General features: G+C 33.6%; 1 protein-coding gene across 2 annotated transcripts in view; it reads right to left on the bottom strand.

Moving 5' to 3' along the window:
* The window catches only part of LOC145242245 (glutamate receptor 2-like), an 815,605-nt gene that overhangs the window by 454,779 nt on the left and 348,326 nt on the right, over nt 1–12,500 (bottom strand). For both annotated transcript variants that reach the window (XM_080105285.1, XM_080105346.1), the window contains exon 12: nt 5,450–5,643. In XM_080105285.1, the coding sequence (XP_079961411.1) occupies nt 5,450–5,643 (194 nt within the window). The remainder of the gene's footprint in view (nt 1–5,449; nt 5,644–12,500) is intronic.

Genomic DNA, 12,500 nt, shown 5'->3' on the forward strand with positions numbered 1-12,500 from the left:
AGAAAAGTGAATCCATAATTTTTTAAACAATAATGTGCAACCGTAAGGGTAAATATCACATAGCCCAATACACAGCTCAGGTCATAAGCTTTTCAACGAGCCTCCATTTGTTCAATTCTGATCAATAGCCACTGATATTTTGAACATAAAATTGTCAATAAAACTGGAATACCTATGTGTGCATATATCTATACTCGTAGCCAAATTGAATATTGAAATGCTCATCTCTTTGGTTCTCTAGGAAGAAACTACATGAAAATTTGCAGGCATTTTGAAGATAATAATACTATCATATGATTAAAATTTTATGACAATTAGTATAAACAGACCTATATTTTCAAATCATTAACACATGCCAAAATCTGCCTACATTTGGATACATAGTGTAATGGCAGGCTGGTTAATTTTGCTGCTTCGGTTGTCACACCTGTGGGTTTGCCAGGTCACTAATATGCAATCCAATTAAAATTGCATAGTGCAACAAGCCACCTAAGACTACAAGGGACAGATTGAAGCTATATATATATATATATATATATATATATATATATATATATATATAATTTAAAGGAGATTAGAGCAATAGTCTAAAGAGCTGAGTGTATTTCAATGTAACAATGAAATTACTAGTTTAATTGAAAACGGGAAAGAGAAAGTGCTCGTTGTAATTTAGATATATAATAAGCTCGATAGGTAGATATCCTAGAGCTAATTCAATATTAAGTAATGTGATTTATAATTTAAAATTTGAACAATTAAATTTCAACCAAATTAAAAATCCGTTTCATAAGAAGGAACAACAACAAAATCAATTATCTGTACGATCGTTTCGGAAAACAATGCTTTTTATTGTGGTATTATTGTGTTCGTAACTGGATGTTTACCACAATAAAAAGCATTGTTTTCCGAAACGATCGTACAGATAATTGATTTTGTTGTTGTTCCTTCTTATGAAACGGATTTTTAATTTGGTTGAAATTTAATTGTTCAAATTTTAAATTATAAATCACATTACTTAATATTTATATATATATATATATATATATATATATATATATAAGCGAAACAGTACTGTATGTGGATGACTATAATGCTCTTCACCTTGAGTTGAGCATATTGAGAAGTGATACACGAATTACCATTAGCGTATAAGCGACGCTGTTTGTGTAAACAAATCGAGCGGCGATATTTCGGACGATGTCAAAACATTGTTAAATTCACTACTCGTTCAGCGGCCGCCAATAGCGTAATGGTTAGGAGCCTTGACTGCCATACAGACAGTCGGATTTCAATCCTGGCTTGAGGTGGTTGCCTGTCTAGCCGCACTGATGAGCTGTGAAACAGCGAAACAGTACTGTATGTGGATGACTATATATTTGTATATATATATATATATATATATATATATATATTCACATGCACATATCTTCACTCTACCTGGACATCAAATAGAAAACATTGGATGTTCGTTATAGACTTGATTTTCTCCTCAACAGAAATACGCATATGTATAAACATGTCTATCCTATATTGATTTCAATATGTATATTAAATCTTTTCTCAGACCTCATATACATATTTTATTTTCTTCTGGTTTATTAAATTATTATTATTATTATTATTATTATTATTATTATTATTATTATTATTTCGTCATTTTGCACTATTTTATTGTTATGAGTATTAAACTGCCATTACTCATATGTAGTATATCCATCAATATATATTTATTCAAACACCTTCAGTTTCACATTTCTTTTTTAATATTGCATTTTCACCCCCAAAACGAGGCACAGTGCCACTTTGATGTAGGAGGTTATTATATGGGACATAATTTGTAGGCGTACTATGTAGGAAGTTGAGCAGCAAGATGCCTGTGTCTGTTTACGTTACACTAACTTTAGCATGTCAGTACAGTCAGGGGAGCAGGGAGCGAAAGGAAATTCCAAAGTCTAGCAGTTCTAAAGGAAAGAAACAATTAGAATAAAAGGCTTTTTTACATCTAGGGATTTCTACAGTGTAGGGGTGAATTTTTTCTGCTTGTCTGGTTTGCCACGTATATTTACATCGAGAAGCCAGAAGGGCTTGTAGTTCGTTAAAACATCCACCATTAAAATACTTGTTAAACAGGCAGAAGTATGCAACATTTAGTTGATGGAACAGTGGCTGAATCCTAGCTGATAGTGCAGGGCCTATTATGTTGGTGACTTCAAGTTGAACTTTGTCTAAGAGGAAGAGACAGAGGCCCACCCCAAATGATTGAACAATACTCCATACATAAGCAAATGATGGCTTTGTAGAGGTGAGGATACTCTCAGGTGTAAGAAACTTTCAAGCACGATAGAGAAAGCCCAATTTTGCAGCAGTCTTAACAATACGTTCAATGTATCTGTTTCAACTCATGTTCCTTGTAAATGTAAAGCCGAGGAGTGTGGACGAAGTACTTTCAGATAATGTATTATTAGCCATTAATGTTTGAGCAGTTTTCTTGTAGTTATTAAAAGAAACAATCTTAGTCTTGGAAGCATTGAATATGACCATGCATTTTTGTCCCGTTTCCACTACAGACTAGGCGGCTTTTTCTAGTGTTTCTGCCACTGCCTTGGATACATGTTCGTTCACTTTCTCCTCATGTCTGTAATAGAGGGTGGTGTCATCAGCAAATATACTCATCTCAGAGACAATTTTATCAGGGAAGTCACTTATGAATATCAGGAATAATAAAGGTCCAAGGATCGACCCCTTAGGTACACCTGCATTCATATATTGTTTTGACATCCCATCATCGGGGACAACCTGGATTTTATTCTTATTTAAGAAGGATTAAATTATGTTAAGTATTCGTCCAGTGATACCACAGGATTTGATTTTCATGAGGATACCATCGTGCCATACCCCGTCAAAGGCCTTAAACATGTCTGGGGCTACAGCCCTAGACTCCTCTGTTTTAACTAGTGCATGGTATATACGTTCAGAGATTACAGTTAAAACATCTGCAGTAGAATGGGATTGCCTAAACCCATACTGTTGGTCGAACAGAAGTTTAGCAGCTGTGAGGTGGTGGACTAGAGCTTAATGAATTATCGACTTAAATATTTTGGCGGAAAGGGGAAGGGGGCCAATGGGGCAATAATTTAATGGGTCAGTTCTCTCGCCATAATTCTTGTAAACTAGCTCTGCAGAAGTAGTTTTCCAGCAGTCAGGAAAGCATGATTCGTTAAGGCATTTATTGAACAATTTAGAGAGAAAATGAGCAACTTCAGCAGAGCATTTATTCAATAGTACAGCTGGGATGAAATCAGGTCTACATGCTTTTGAGGCATCTAGGTTTTTGATGACATCATGTACTTGAGAGGGGAGGGATTTCCAGATCATCTAGTGTGGTTTCTGTTCGCGGAGGAAAATAAGAGAGAGGGTGGTTTTCTGGGTTCAATGTAAAGTTGGAGACAAACCGATGGGCATGCATGCTAGCCTTCTCGTTAGTCATGCAAGAAACTTTAAAATTGGTGAATTGTGGGGGGATTGTTGATTGCCCATTATTTGCTACGCTATTATAAATTTTCTAGAAATCACGAGTTCCTAATTTCTACGCTTTAATGGGTTTTCTGGTGGTTTCGACATATTCCCTTTTGGCTATGGCAATTTCCTTATTACAATTACACCTAGTTTCTATATACTTTTGTCTATTCGTACTGGAATTATATCAGGTAAGTCTGCCGTATGCATACTGCTTTTTAGCAATAGCAGCTGCGCAAGTAGAAGTAAACTATTTTGGAGAATGGGGTTTACTATAGAACTTACTAACTGCTCCAATTGCTGATTTGAAGCATTAAGTGGTCCCATTGGTACACTGCTCAGCAGCAATAGAAAAGATATTTCCCCATTGAGCATCTGTAATGGGATTCCTGATTGCATCCTAGTTAGCTTTATTGTAGTGTCTTGTCGTTTTGAGCAATGGCTCTTCAACTTTGGGGTCGAGAGTTTAGAGGGAAGTCTATCATTATCATTATCACAGTGTGATCAGAATTCCAGAGAGGGCAATAGGAATGTGTTACATAATCTTCTGGAACTGTTGTCAAAAATAGGTCCAGAAGTCAGGCTTTTTCGTTCTGACGGTCTGGGAGACGGGTCAAGAATGTTAATGTGTGTGTCAAGGAATAGGACATAGAAAAGGTATGCGTGATGTTCCCAGCTGTCAGTGTAGTCAGACAAGCCAAACCAATTACTGTGCTGGACAGTAAAGTCGCCAAAAACATGTATTTAGGCGCTAGCATCTAGGGAGAGTGCTGCACCTATATTGTCAGAGACATGATTGATTAAAGCACATTCTTGGGTCGAGGAAGAGCAATAAAGAAAATATAAGTAGCTAACACTGTTGCAAAATTACTAAAAGCGCATGAACACCTGGTCGTCTGATTCTAGTTAAGATTCCCTATTCATGGGGAGGGTGTTACGAATATAGACTCCAAGTACGTGCATGTCTGTCAGATTCTTATGACAAAGTGGAAGCTTACCAGACATGTTAAAGCAGAATGAATGGAGGAGTGCAAATTAGTTTCACTTAGCGCTAGGATATCAGAGGAGTTTGCTAGAAAAATGATTCTAGCTCGTCTAAGTTAGTTTTAAGTCCACGGATATTTGTAAATACAAGCCTCAAAAGAAGAGCCAAAGTGTTGTTCGAGTGTTTTTGGTTTAATCGTTATTTTGGATTGAGCTGTCATTTTTATAGTTTAAGTTTCGGGTGAGGTTTGCTAGGCAAAGTGGGCGTGCATTGCTACCGCCATGCAACACAAGAGAACCATTATATGACTCCTCGTCCTCAGGTGTGTGGCACCGGAGATAAGTGCAGGGTCCCTTTCCATACACGACATGTAATTACAATCATCCCGATATTTTGGTAACTCTAAGCGCTACCAAAGAGTTAAGGCTCCTTTATTGTTAGTCAGTATACCCTAGCCAGACAAACTGTAAAACTGGTACCCTCAAACCTGTCAGACAAAAGTGGTCCAATACAATCATGTTAGCATACATGGTAAACAAGCACCGCCAAGTTTCCCAATTAAGGGAAGGGAATGCCAATTAAGAGGAAGGGAATGAGACAGGTTTGGGAGACTTCCATTGCTATTGCATCACATTTTGTGACCAATAGCAAGGGACCGCTTGTAATATAAAAAGAATGCATTTAATATCAAAAACAACAACATTTTATTCACGCTGAAATAATCTCCCATAATATTGACATTACCTATATATATATATATATATATATATATATATATATATATATATATATATATATATATATATGTAAAGAAAGAGAGAGACAGAGATTGAGAGAGAAAGAAGAGGTGGAGGAGGAGGAGGAGGAGGAGGAAAGAAAAAAGGGATAACAGACTGTAATAGAGATGCGATGTATATATATCTAAAAACAAGAATACTTTGCGCTTACCTAGGAGATATTTCGGATCCCTGCTGCATGAGGGCTCCGAGAGAGAACCAAAATGTGTTGGACAGGTTGAAAGTGTTGATTACTTTTTGTCCACGGTTCGTGTCTTCGATTTGCCATTCGTAGGGGCTGAAGCGTCCAACGAAGAAAAGAACTAAACTAACAGCCACATAACCGATCGTGATGCAAATCCATACCTGAAAAGTAAATCAGAAGAAAGAAATACGCTTTATTGGGATTGAAAATATATTTGCTTCTTGAGATCAACTGCAAAAGACTTCATCGAATTACTGTATTTTCCCAACGTTTCGGTGGAACATCCAACCACTTTAGATGTGTCTTGTCGAACTCGAGAATCTTTTCGTATAGTCAACATATCTGCACGAAATTTCAAACAGAATCCTTTAATTAACCGACGGGATTAGCTTGTATTCTCTCCTTTAACAAAGCCGAGTTAGAAGTTTAAATTAATTTGCAATTGTATTTTTAAGTGTCGATCGAAATGACTATTCACCAACAGTCTCAAAATGAATTTAACTTACAACTGAATTTACCAAGTACTTTATCCACTACGCCATGAGCAATTCTATTATAAATCTATGTACCTTAAATCTACTTTTGTTTTTATTACATATCACTATTTATAGTGATATGTAATAGTGTAATTAAAAAGTCTTTGCTTTTATTTAACGGTGATTTGGATAACAGTGATTTGGATAAAAGCACATACTTTTTTTTAATCACAACATGCATTTATTTAACGGTGATTTGGATAAAAGCACATACTGCTTTTTAATCACAACATGCCCCCGAACAGGAAAAACTCACAAACTGGCCATAATCTTGAAGAAGACGATATGATTGTCGAAAAGTGTGAATATAAACAAACAAATGTTTGTTTATTAAAAAAATGCGCAGTATTAACTTTTCAACGTTAACTTAGGTATTCCAGCTAAAATTTAAACAATGCTGCTACCGTGTGAAAATATTCTCACTAATTCATTACACGTTCTTCTTGCTGTAGGCATTCGAAGACATCAGCATTGAATAAAGGCATATATATATATATATATATATATATATATATATATATATATATATATATATTAGTAATGGGATGATTCCAATATTTTTCCAATAGTTTTTCTTATGCTCTTCTAAATGTCCGATTCCGATACAATTAACGATTCCTATTCCAATAACAAAAAACGCCCGAAAAAACATTAGCTACAGTATACAAATAATATAGACACCGGCCTCCCTATTGAAAGAGTTCATTAAATGGCGTCGATTTAAGTTCCTTTATATAGAAATGTTCTGATATATGAAGATTTACTTACCACAAAGAGAACAATGAGTTAAAGATATAAATATATAAATTCATTTTTAATAAATCAACCAAAATTTTGTATGGGTCAGCTTTTTCTTTGGTTGTTAAATAATGTTGCAGTAGAACAAAATCTATAAATAATGGGTATGTCCATATTTTCATTTGTATGTTATCGGAAATTTATATACAAAATACACATTTGCAAACTTGTACATAAAACATAAATTCTTTTCGTGTGATAGAAACTTATGCATCTATAACAATGTTACAAGAGATACTGGCAAAATTTGACCCAAAACCGATCAGTTTTTTTTCTTGAATATTAAGGACTTTTTAGTGATAGGCAGATATTTTTGTATGAGGTTTTTTTTTTATTGGATTTCTATTATTGCATACATTTATTGGCAAACAATTTTTAGTTATTTTATGGAAAATATTTTTTCCATTAAAAACGTATTAATATTTATTGAAAAATATTATATAAATATATATATGTATATATATATATATATATATATATATATATATATATATATATATGCATATATAGATATTCAACATATTGGCACAATTTTGAATAGGAGTAAATGTAGTATTGTGGTGAGTGAAATCATTCTGGCTAACAGTAAGATAGATAGTATAAGATAGAGGATGACCAATGACTCCACTTTCACACACTTTCGATGATCTTATTCTATGTTATATTCTTAGCAAATAAATAATTCAAAGTCTAGTACCTGATCTGATACTTCATGTTTTTGTCCTTACTGTGTGAAAAAAAACTTTTCTAGACCGAGACAATTTAAATTTTTATCCCAATTTAGAAAGCCTCTACTTGGAGAGCTGGATTCTCTATATTATAACCCAATCTTTTGATTAAATCTGCCTTACTAGGAAGAACAGTAGAGCAAATTACACATAATTAATAGCACACGTAACTAAATCGTTTGCTTCCCAAATGAGAATCTACTTTTTAAGCGATTATGTTTGACTGAGCTTTCTTAAAAACCTGACAGAAGAAAAACGAAAAGAATTATTGTAGAATTTGGACTAGAGGATCGGATACGTCTACGAATTCATTTTTTTACCACTAATCACTAGTCTGATTAAAATGATCATAAAACCATACACAATCATTTTAAAATGTTAATATCACACCCGCCGCCGCCTCAAAAAACAAAACAAAACAAAACAAAACGCATAGACAACTGCCTGGAAACCCTCATAGCAAAGAAATTCGGATTTTTTAAACGTTTAATTCACATGTGAAACTCTAAAATCTAAAAGAATTCATATTTTCTTTCCCGACAATTTTTTCAGTATATCCATACGTAATCTCCTGAAAAAAGTAAAATCTAAATTTTGTTAAGATGGATTTCTTGAAGACGTTCACATACTACTACTACAACAATAATATTTTTTATCGTTAAATAATCCACTCAACCTCTATATTTACACGAAAATAAAAGTCCTTCTTTGAAACCAAATATAAGAAAAACATCTTAGTGAAATATATTTTAATCACTTTCAAATATTTTTTTTTAAAATGCGACCTTACATTTTTGTTGGCAGACAAATTTTCAGTCTCTATCTGTGTAGTTGCGTCTTATCATTGAAAAGAATACAAACTTAACTGATGAAATTGCTTCAATTAAAATCATAAATCGTTTATTACTCAATTTGAGAACTTGCTTTTATGACAAGCAAACACTACTTAACGGACAGGTTTCAATATCAAAGTAACGCTTAAATGTATTCGGCGTAGAAGTGTGGAAAACAGTTGTTTTAAAGGTTTGTAAATGGAGCAGGAATGAAATCTTTCTTTTTTTAGCCAAAAGTATTATAAATTTACATCCTTTTTATGTCATTCTGATGTGGAGATTTTAATTTTACTGGAAGCTTAATAATATTCATCATTTTATGTTTAGTATGAACAGTGTAAAATAAAGTTCAACATGTTTTCAAGGAATTGATTTTGGAATCAGAAATTAGAGTACATTTTTTTCCGATTTCAATACCCCCAAAATTTCGATTTTTCCGATTTTCCGATTCCAATTAATTGTCACACCAATAATATATATATATATATATGTGTGTGTGTGTGTGTGTGTGTGTGTGTGTGTGTGTGTGGGTGGGTGGGTGTTATCTATTACTTATAGTATTGTGTTCATTTTATACAAGGTATGTAGTATGTCATTGCATTCAACATTTTCGCTGATTCTTAGAGTCGTCTTACTTACGACCGTCTTTTTTTTGTCCTTACCTTTTACTTGGTCCTCTAAAACTAGACAGTGTTTTAAAAAAACGTATGTTTATTTTCTTATGCCAAGTATTTCATTATTTTGTTCGTTTTCAAATCGAGTTCAAATTTCTTCATAAAATACTTGAGAAAGTTATGTAATCTGGGCCGAAAATAAACTGTTTGAGCAAGATGATTCAGAAAATCTATGGAACTAAAATACACTAAAATTTGTGCAAACTGAGTCAAAATTAAGATTCATGAAATGGAAGTTCATGCAACCTTGAAAATAAAAATGTGAAATACTTCAAATTGCAGGAAAATTAATTCGTTTTCCAAAATCTTTAAATGTATACAAATTAGATTTCCCCTAAATGTAAAATTTCTTATTGATACTTGTTTTTCACAGGGGTTTTCTTCACTGAGTTCACTGGATAATTTCCAAATGTTAAAGAATTGGTATCATTTTGGCAAATAGTAAAAACGAATGTGTAAAGACAAATATAAACTTACTATGGCGTCTTATTTATTGTTTTCTAAGTGTGGCAATCGCAGAGAGACTATAGTATTTTACGTTTCTTTATTCCTTATTTAATAATGAATTTATTTTAAAAACCAAACAAACAGAACACAGAAAATATGCCCACTATAAAAATAGTTATTTATTTTGAAAACTGATTGATACCGAAACTTCCTTTTTTTAAAACTTAATACCCCCTCTGCGCTACCTGAGAGCATGAATTGCTCTATTTTCGAATTTGAAGATTTTTACGTTTTAAGGAATAATGATCGTCAAACCACGAAGCACGTATTGTGGATAATTAAATTTAATATATATGTCGTTACTCATATAAAAACAGTACTTATACGAAGTGCAATTTAGTACCAATACAATTCTTTATTTTAAACAGCTGACTTAAGTGGAGACATCTCAATTAGAACACTAAATAATTAGCATCTGTGGAAGCAAAATATAGCAGGTTGTAATCAACTATAAAGTTGTGCGTTTTAGCATTACCTACGTAATAGAATTCAGCCCAACTGAAATTCACGTGCACTACCAACATCACCCCTGTAGTCTTAGGGTTACGGACCAAGATACGAACCATTACGAAAAATGATTATTTTGGTTTCAATGCTCAATAAAATTTGCCGCGAGATTAATAAAACTGATGAATGTACTTCAAATCTGAAATATAAAAAAAAAGTATTTTATATTTGGATAGGTGAAAGTCAAAGGGGGGTATTCTTGCAGAGAAGATGCTGTTAAATTTTATTTTAAGCAAAAGAACATTTAATTATAAATTCGCACATTAATTTTAAGTTAAAACTCCACCCGTTTCAAACAATTTTAAATAAGATTTTACTTCGATTATGCAGCAAACAATGTCATTGTTTTTTTTAATATTTTAACTGTATATTTATACGGATCTAAGAAAAGTTGGTCAAACTGTTGAACATTTATTTTTCTTGCTTTAAAAAATGTTCAGCAAATAATTTTTATTGGATATTTTTAAATAACGGCAAGATAAGTTATTTTTCAACCTATCTGGATGAGTTATAATTTTTTTTTTTAATTTTCTCAGTTCACAAAATAAGTAGTGTAGTATGTTACGTGAAAACAATAAGAAATGGCTCACACAGTTAGATCACATCCGTATAAAAATGTTGATCTCATTTTTTAAAACTTCATTAAATTCCATAAAACTTTTTGTTTAAAAAAATTGTTTAACTTTTATAATTTCAGTAAGGAAAGTTTTGGTATAATAATATTCGAGAAAAATAGTGTTTATCCTCGTTCAAATGTATAAGTCGAACCTTTTATTCGATTAAAAAACGTAAACTAAGTTTTGATTTATTTCAAAGTAGTTCTGAATTTTTTTCACCAGAAAGTTTATAATGTATGTACTTGTCACGGGAAGATGTCATATTCGAAAAATTATGTAAATCAATTCAATTAAATTTTCAACAAAAATCAAAAGGTGCGATTAAATTATTCTGAATACAACAATATATTGGTTGTAGAATTGAGTTGTCCTGTGACGTGCATAAACACATATTTACGTATTTTCATTTTGTCATTATACAGAAATATGTCCACTTTGCTTGATTCTGGAATATGACATTTTCGTTTTATAACAAGTACGTAAACCATTAATATTTGCCTGTATTTTCTGTATTTTTAGTACGTACAATTTTTAATAAGAACTCAAAATCAATAAAGTAATCAGTGTTGGTAATTATGCAAATTACGATCCATGTTAAAATTACAAAGGTATTATTTAGAAACCTATTTTCACTATTTTTTTTAATTACATTTTCACCCCAAACAAGGCACATTGCCACTGTGGTGTAGGGGATACTATCAGGGCAGCAACTACGGGGGCACTATGTTGGGATTTGGGCAGCAAGATGTCGGTTCACGTTGCACTTGAAATTCTGCATGTCAGTACAGTTGGGGAAGCAGGGACCTGGAATGGAATTCAAGAGTCTAGCGGTTCTGGGGAAGAAACTACTGGAGTAGAAAGATCTTTTACATCTAGGGATCTACTGTGTGGGGGTGGGATTTTGCTGTCTGTCGGGTTTGTCGAGGGTGTCTACCTCGTGGGGACACAAGTGTCTGCAGTTCGTCAGAGCATTCAACATTAAAATACTTGTAGAACAGGCAGAGTGATGCAACGTTTCGTCGATGGGACAGAGGCTGAAGCTTAGATGCCAGCCCAGGGCCTATCAGAGTGGCGACTCTCTTTTGAAACTTGTCTAGGAGAAAAAAACTAGCAGCAGATTCACCAGCCCAAATGTGACAACAATACTCCATACATGGGCGAATGGTGGCCTTATAGAGGTACAGGATACTTTCGGGTCTTAGTAGTTTTCTAGCACGGTAGAGAGAGCCTACCTTTTTCGCAGCGGCCCTGGCAATGTTTTCAATATAATTGTTCCAACTCATGTTTCCTGTGAACGTTAGGCCAAGCAGTTTGAAAGATGTATTCTCGGACAGGGAGTCACTAGCCATTGCTATTGGTGGCAGAGAAGGTTTCTTGTAATTATTGAAGGAAACCAGTTGAGTCTTGGCAGCATTGTATGTGACCATCCATTTTTGTCCTCATTCCACTACAGATTGGAGGTTATCCCTCAGTCTTTTTCCATTTCTTTAGTTATGTATTCATTTGTTTTCCTGTCATGCCTGTTATAGATTATAGTGTTCTCAGCATATATACCCATCTCAGAGACAGTTTTGTCGGGGAGGTCATTAATAAATATTAGGAACAATAGAAGTCCAAGAATGGACCCCTGAGACATTCCCGCATTTATATCACACTGTTTAGATGTACGACCGTCGAGGACAACCTAGATTTTCTCTTATCTAAGAAGGATTTAATTATGTTAAGTATTCTACCAGTGATACCGTATGATTTAATTTTCCTGAGGAGATCCTCATGCTATACCCTGTCAAAAACCTTAGATATATCTAGAGCTTCCGC

Source organism: Euprymna scolopes, chromosome 1, assembly GCF_053919585.1.
Source record: "Euprymna scolopes isolate OS-2025 chromosome 1, ASM5391958v1, whole genome shotgun sequence".
NCBI classification, from domain to species: Eukaryota; Metazoa; Mollusca; class Cephalopoda; order Sepiida; family Sepiolidae; genus Euprymna; species Euprymna scolopes.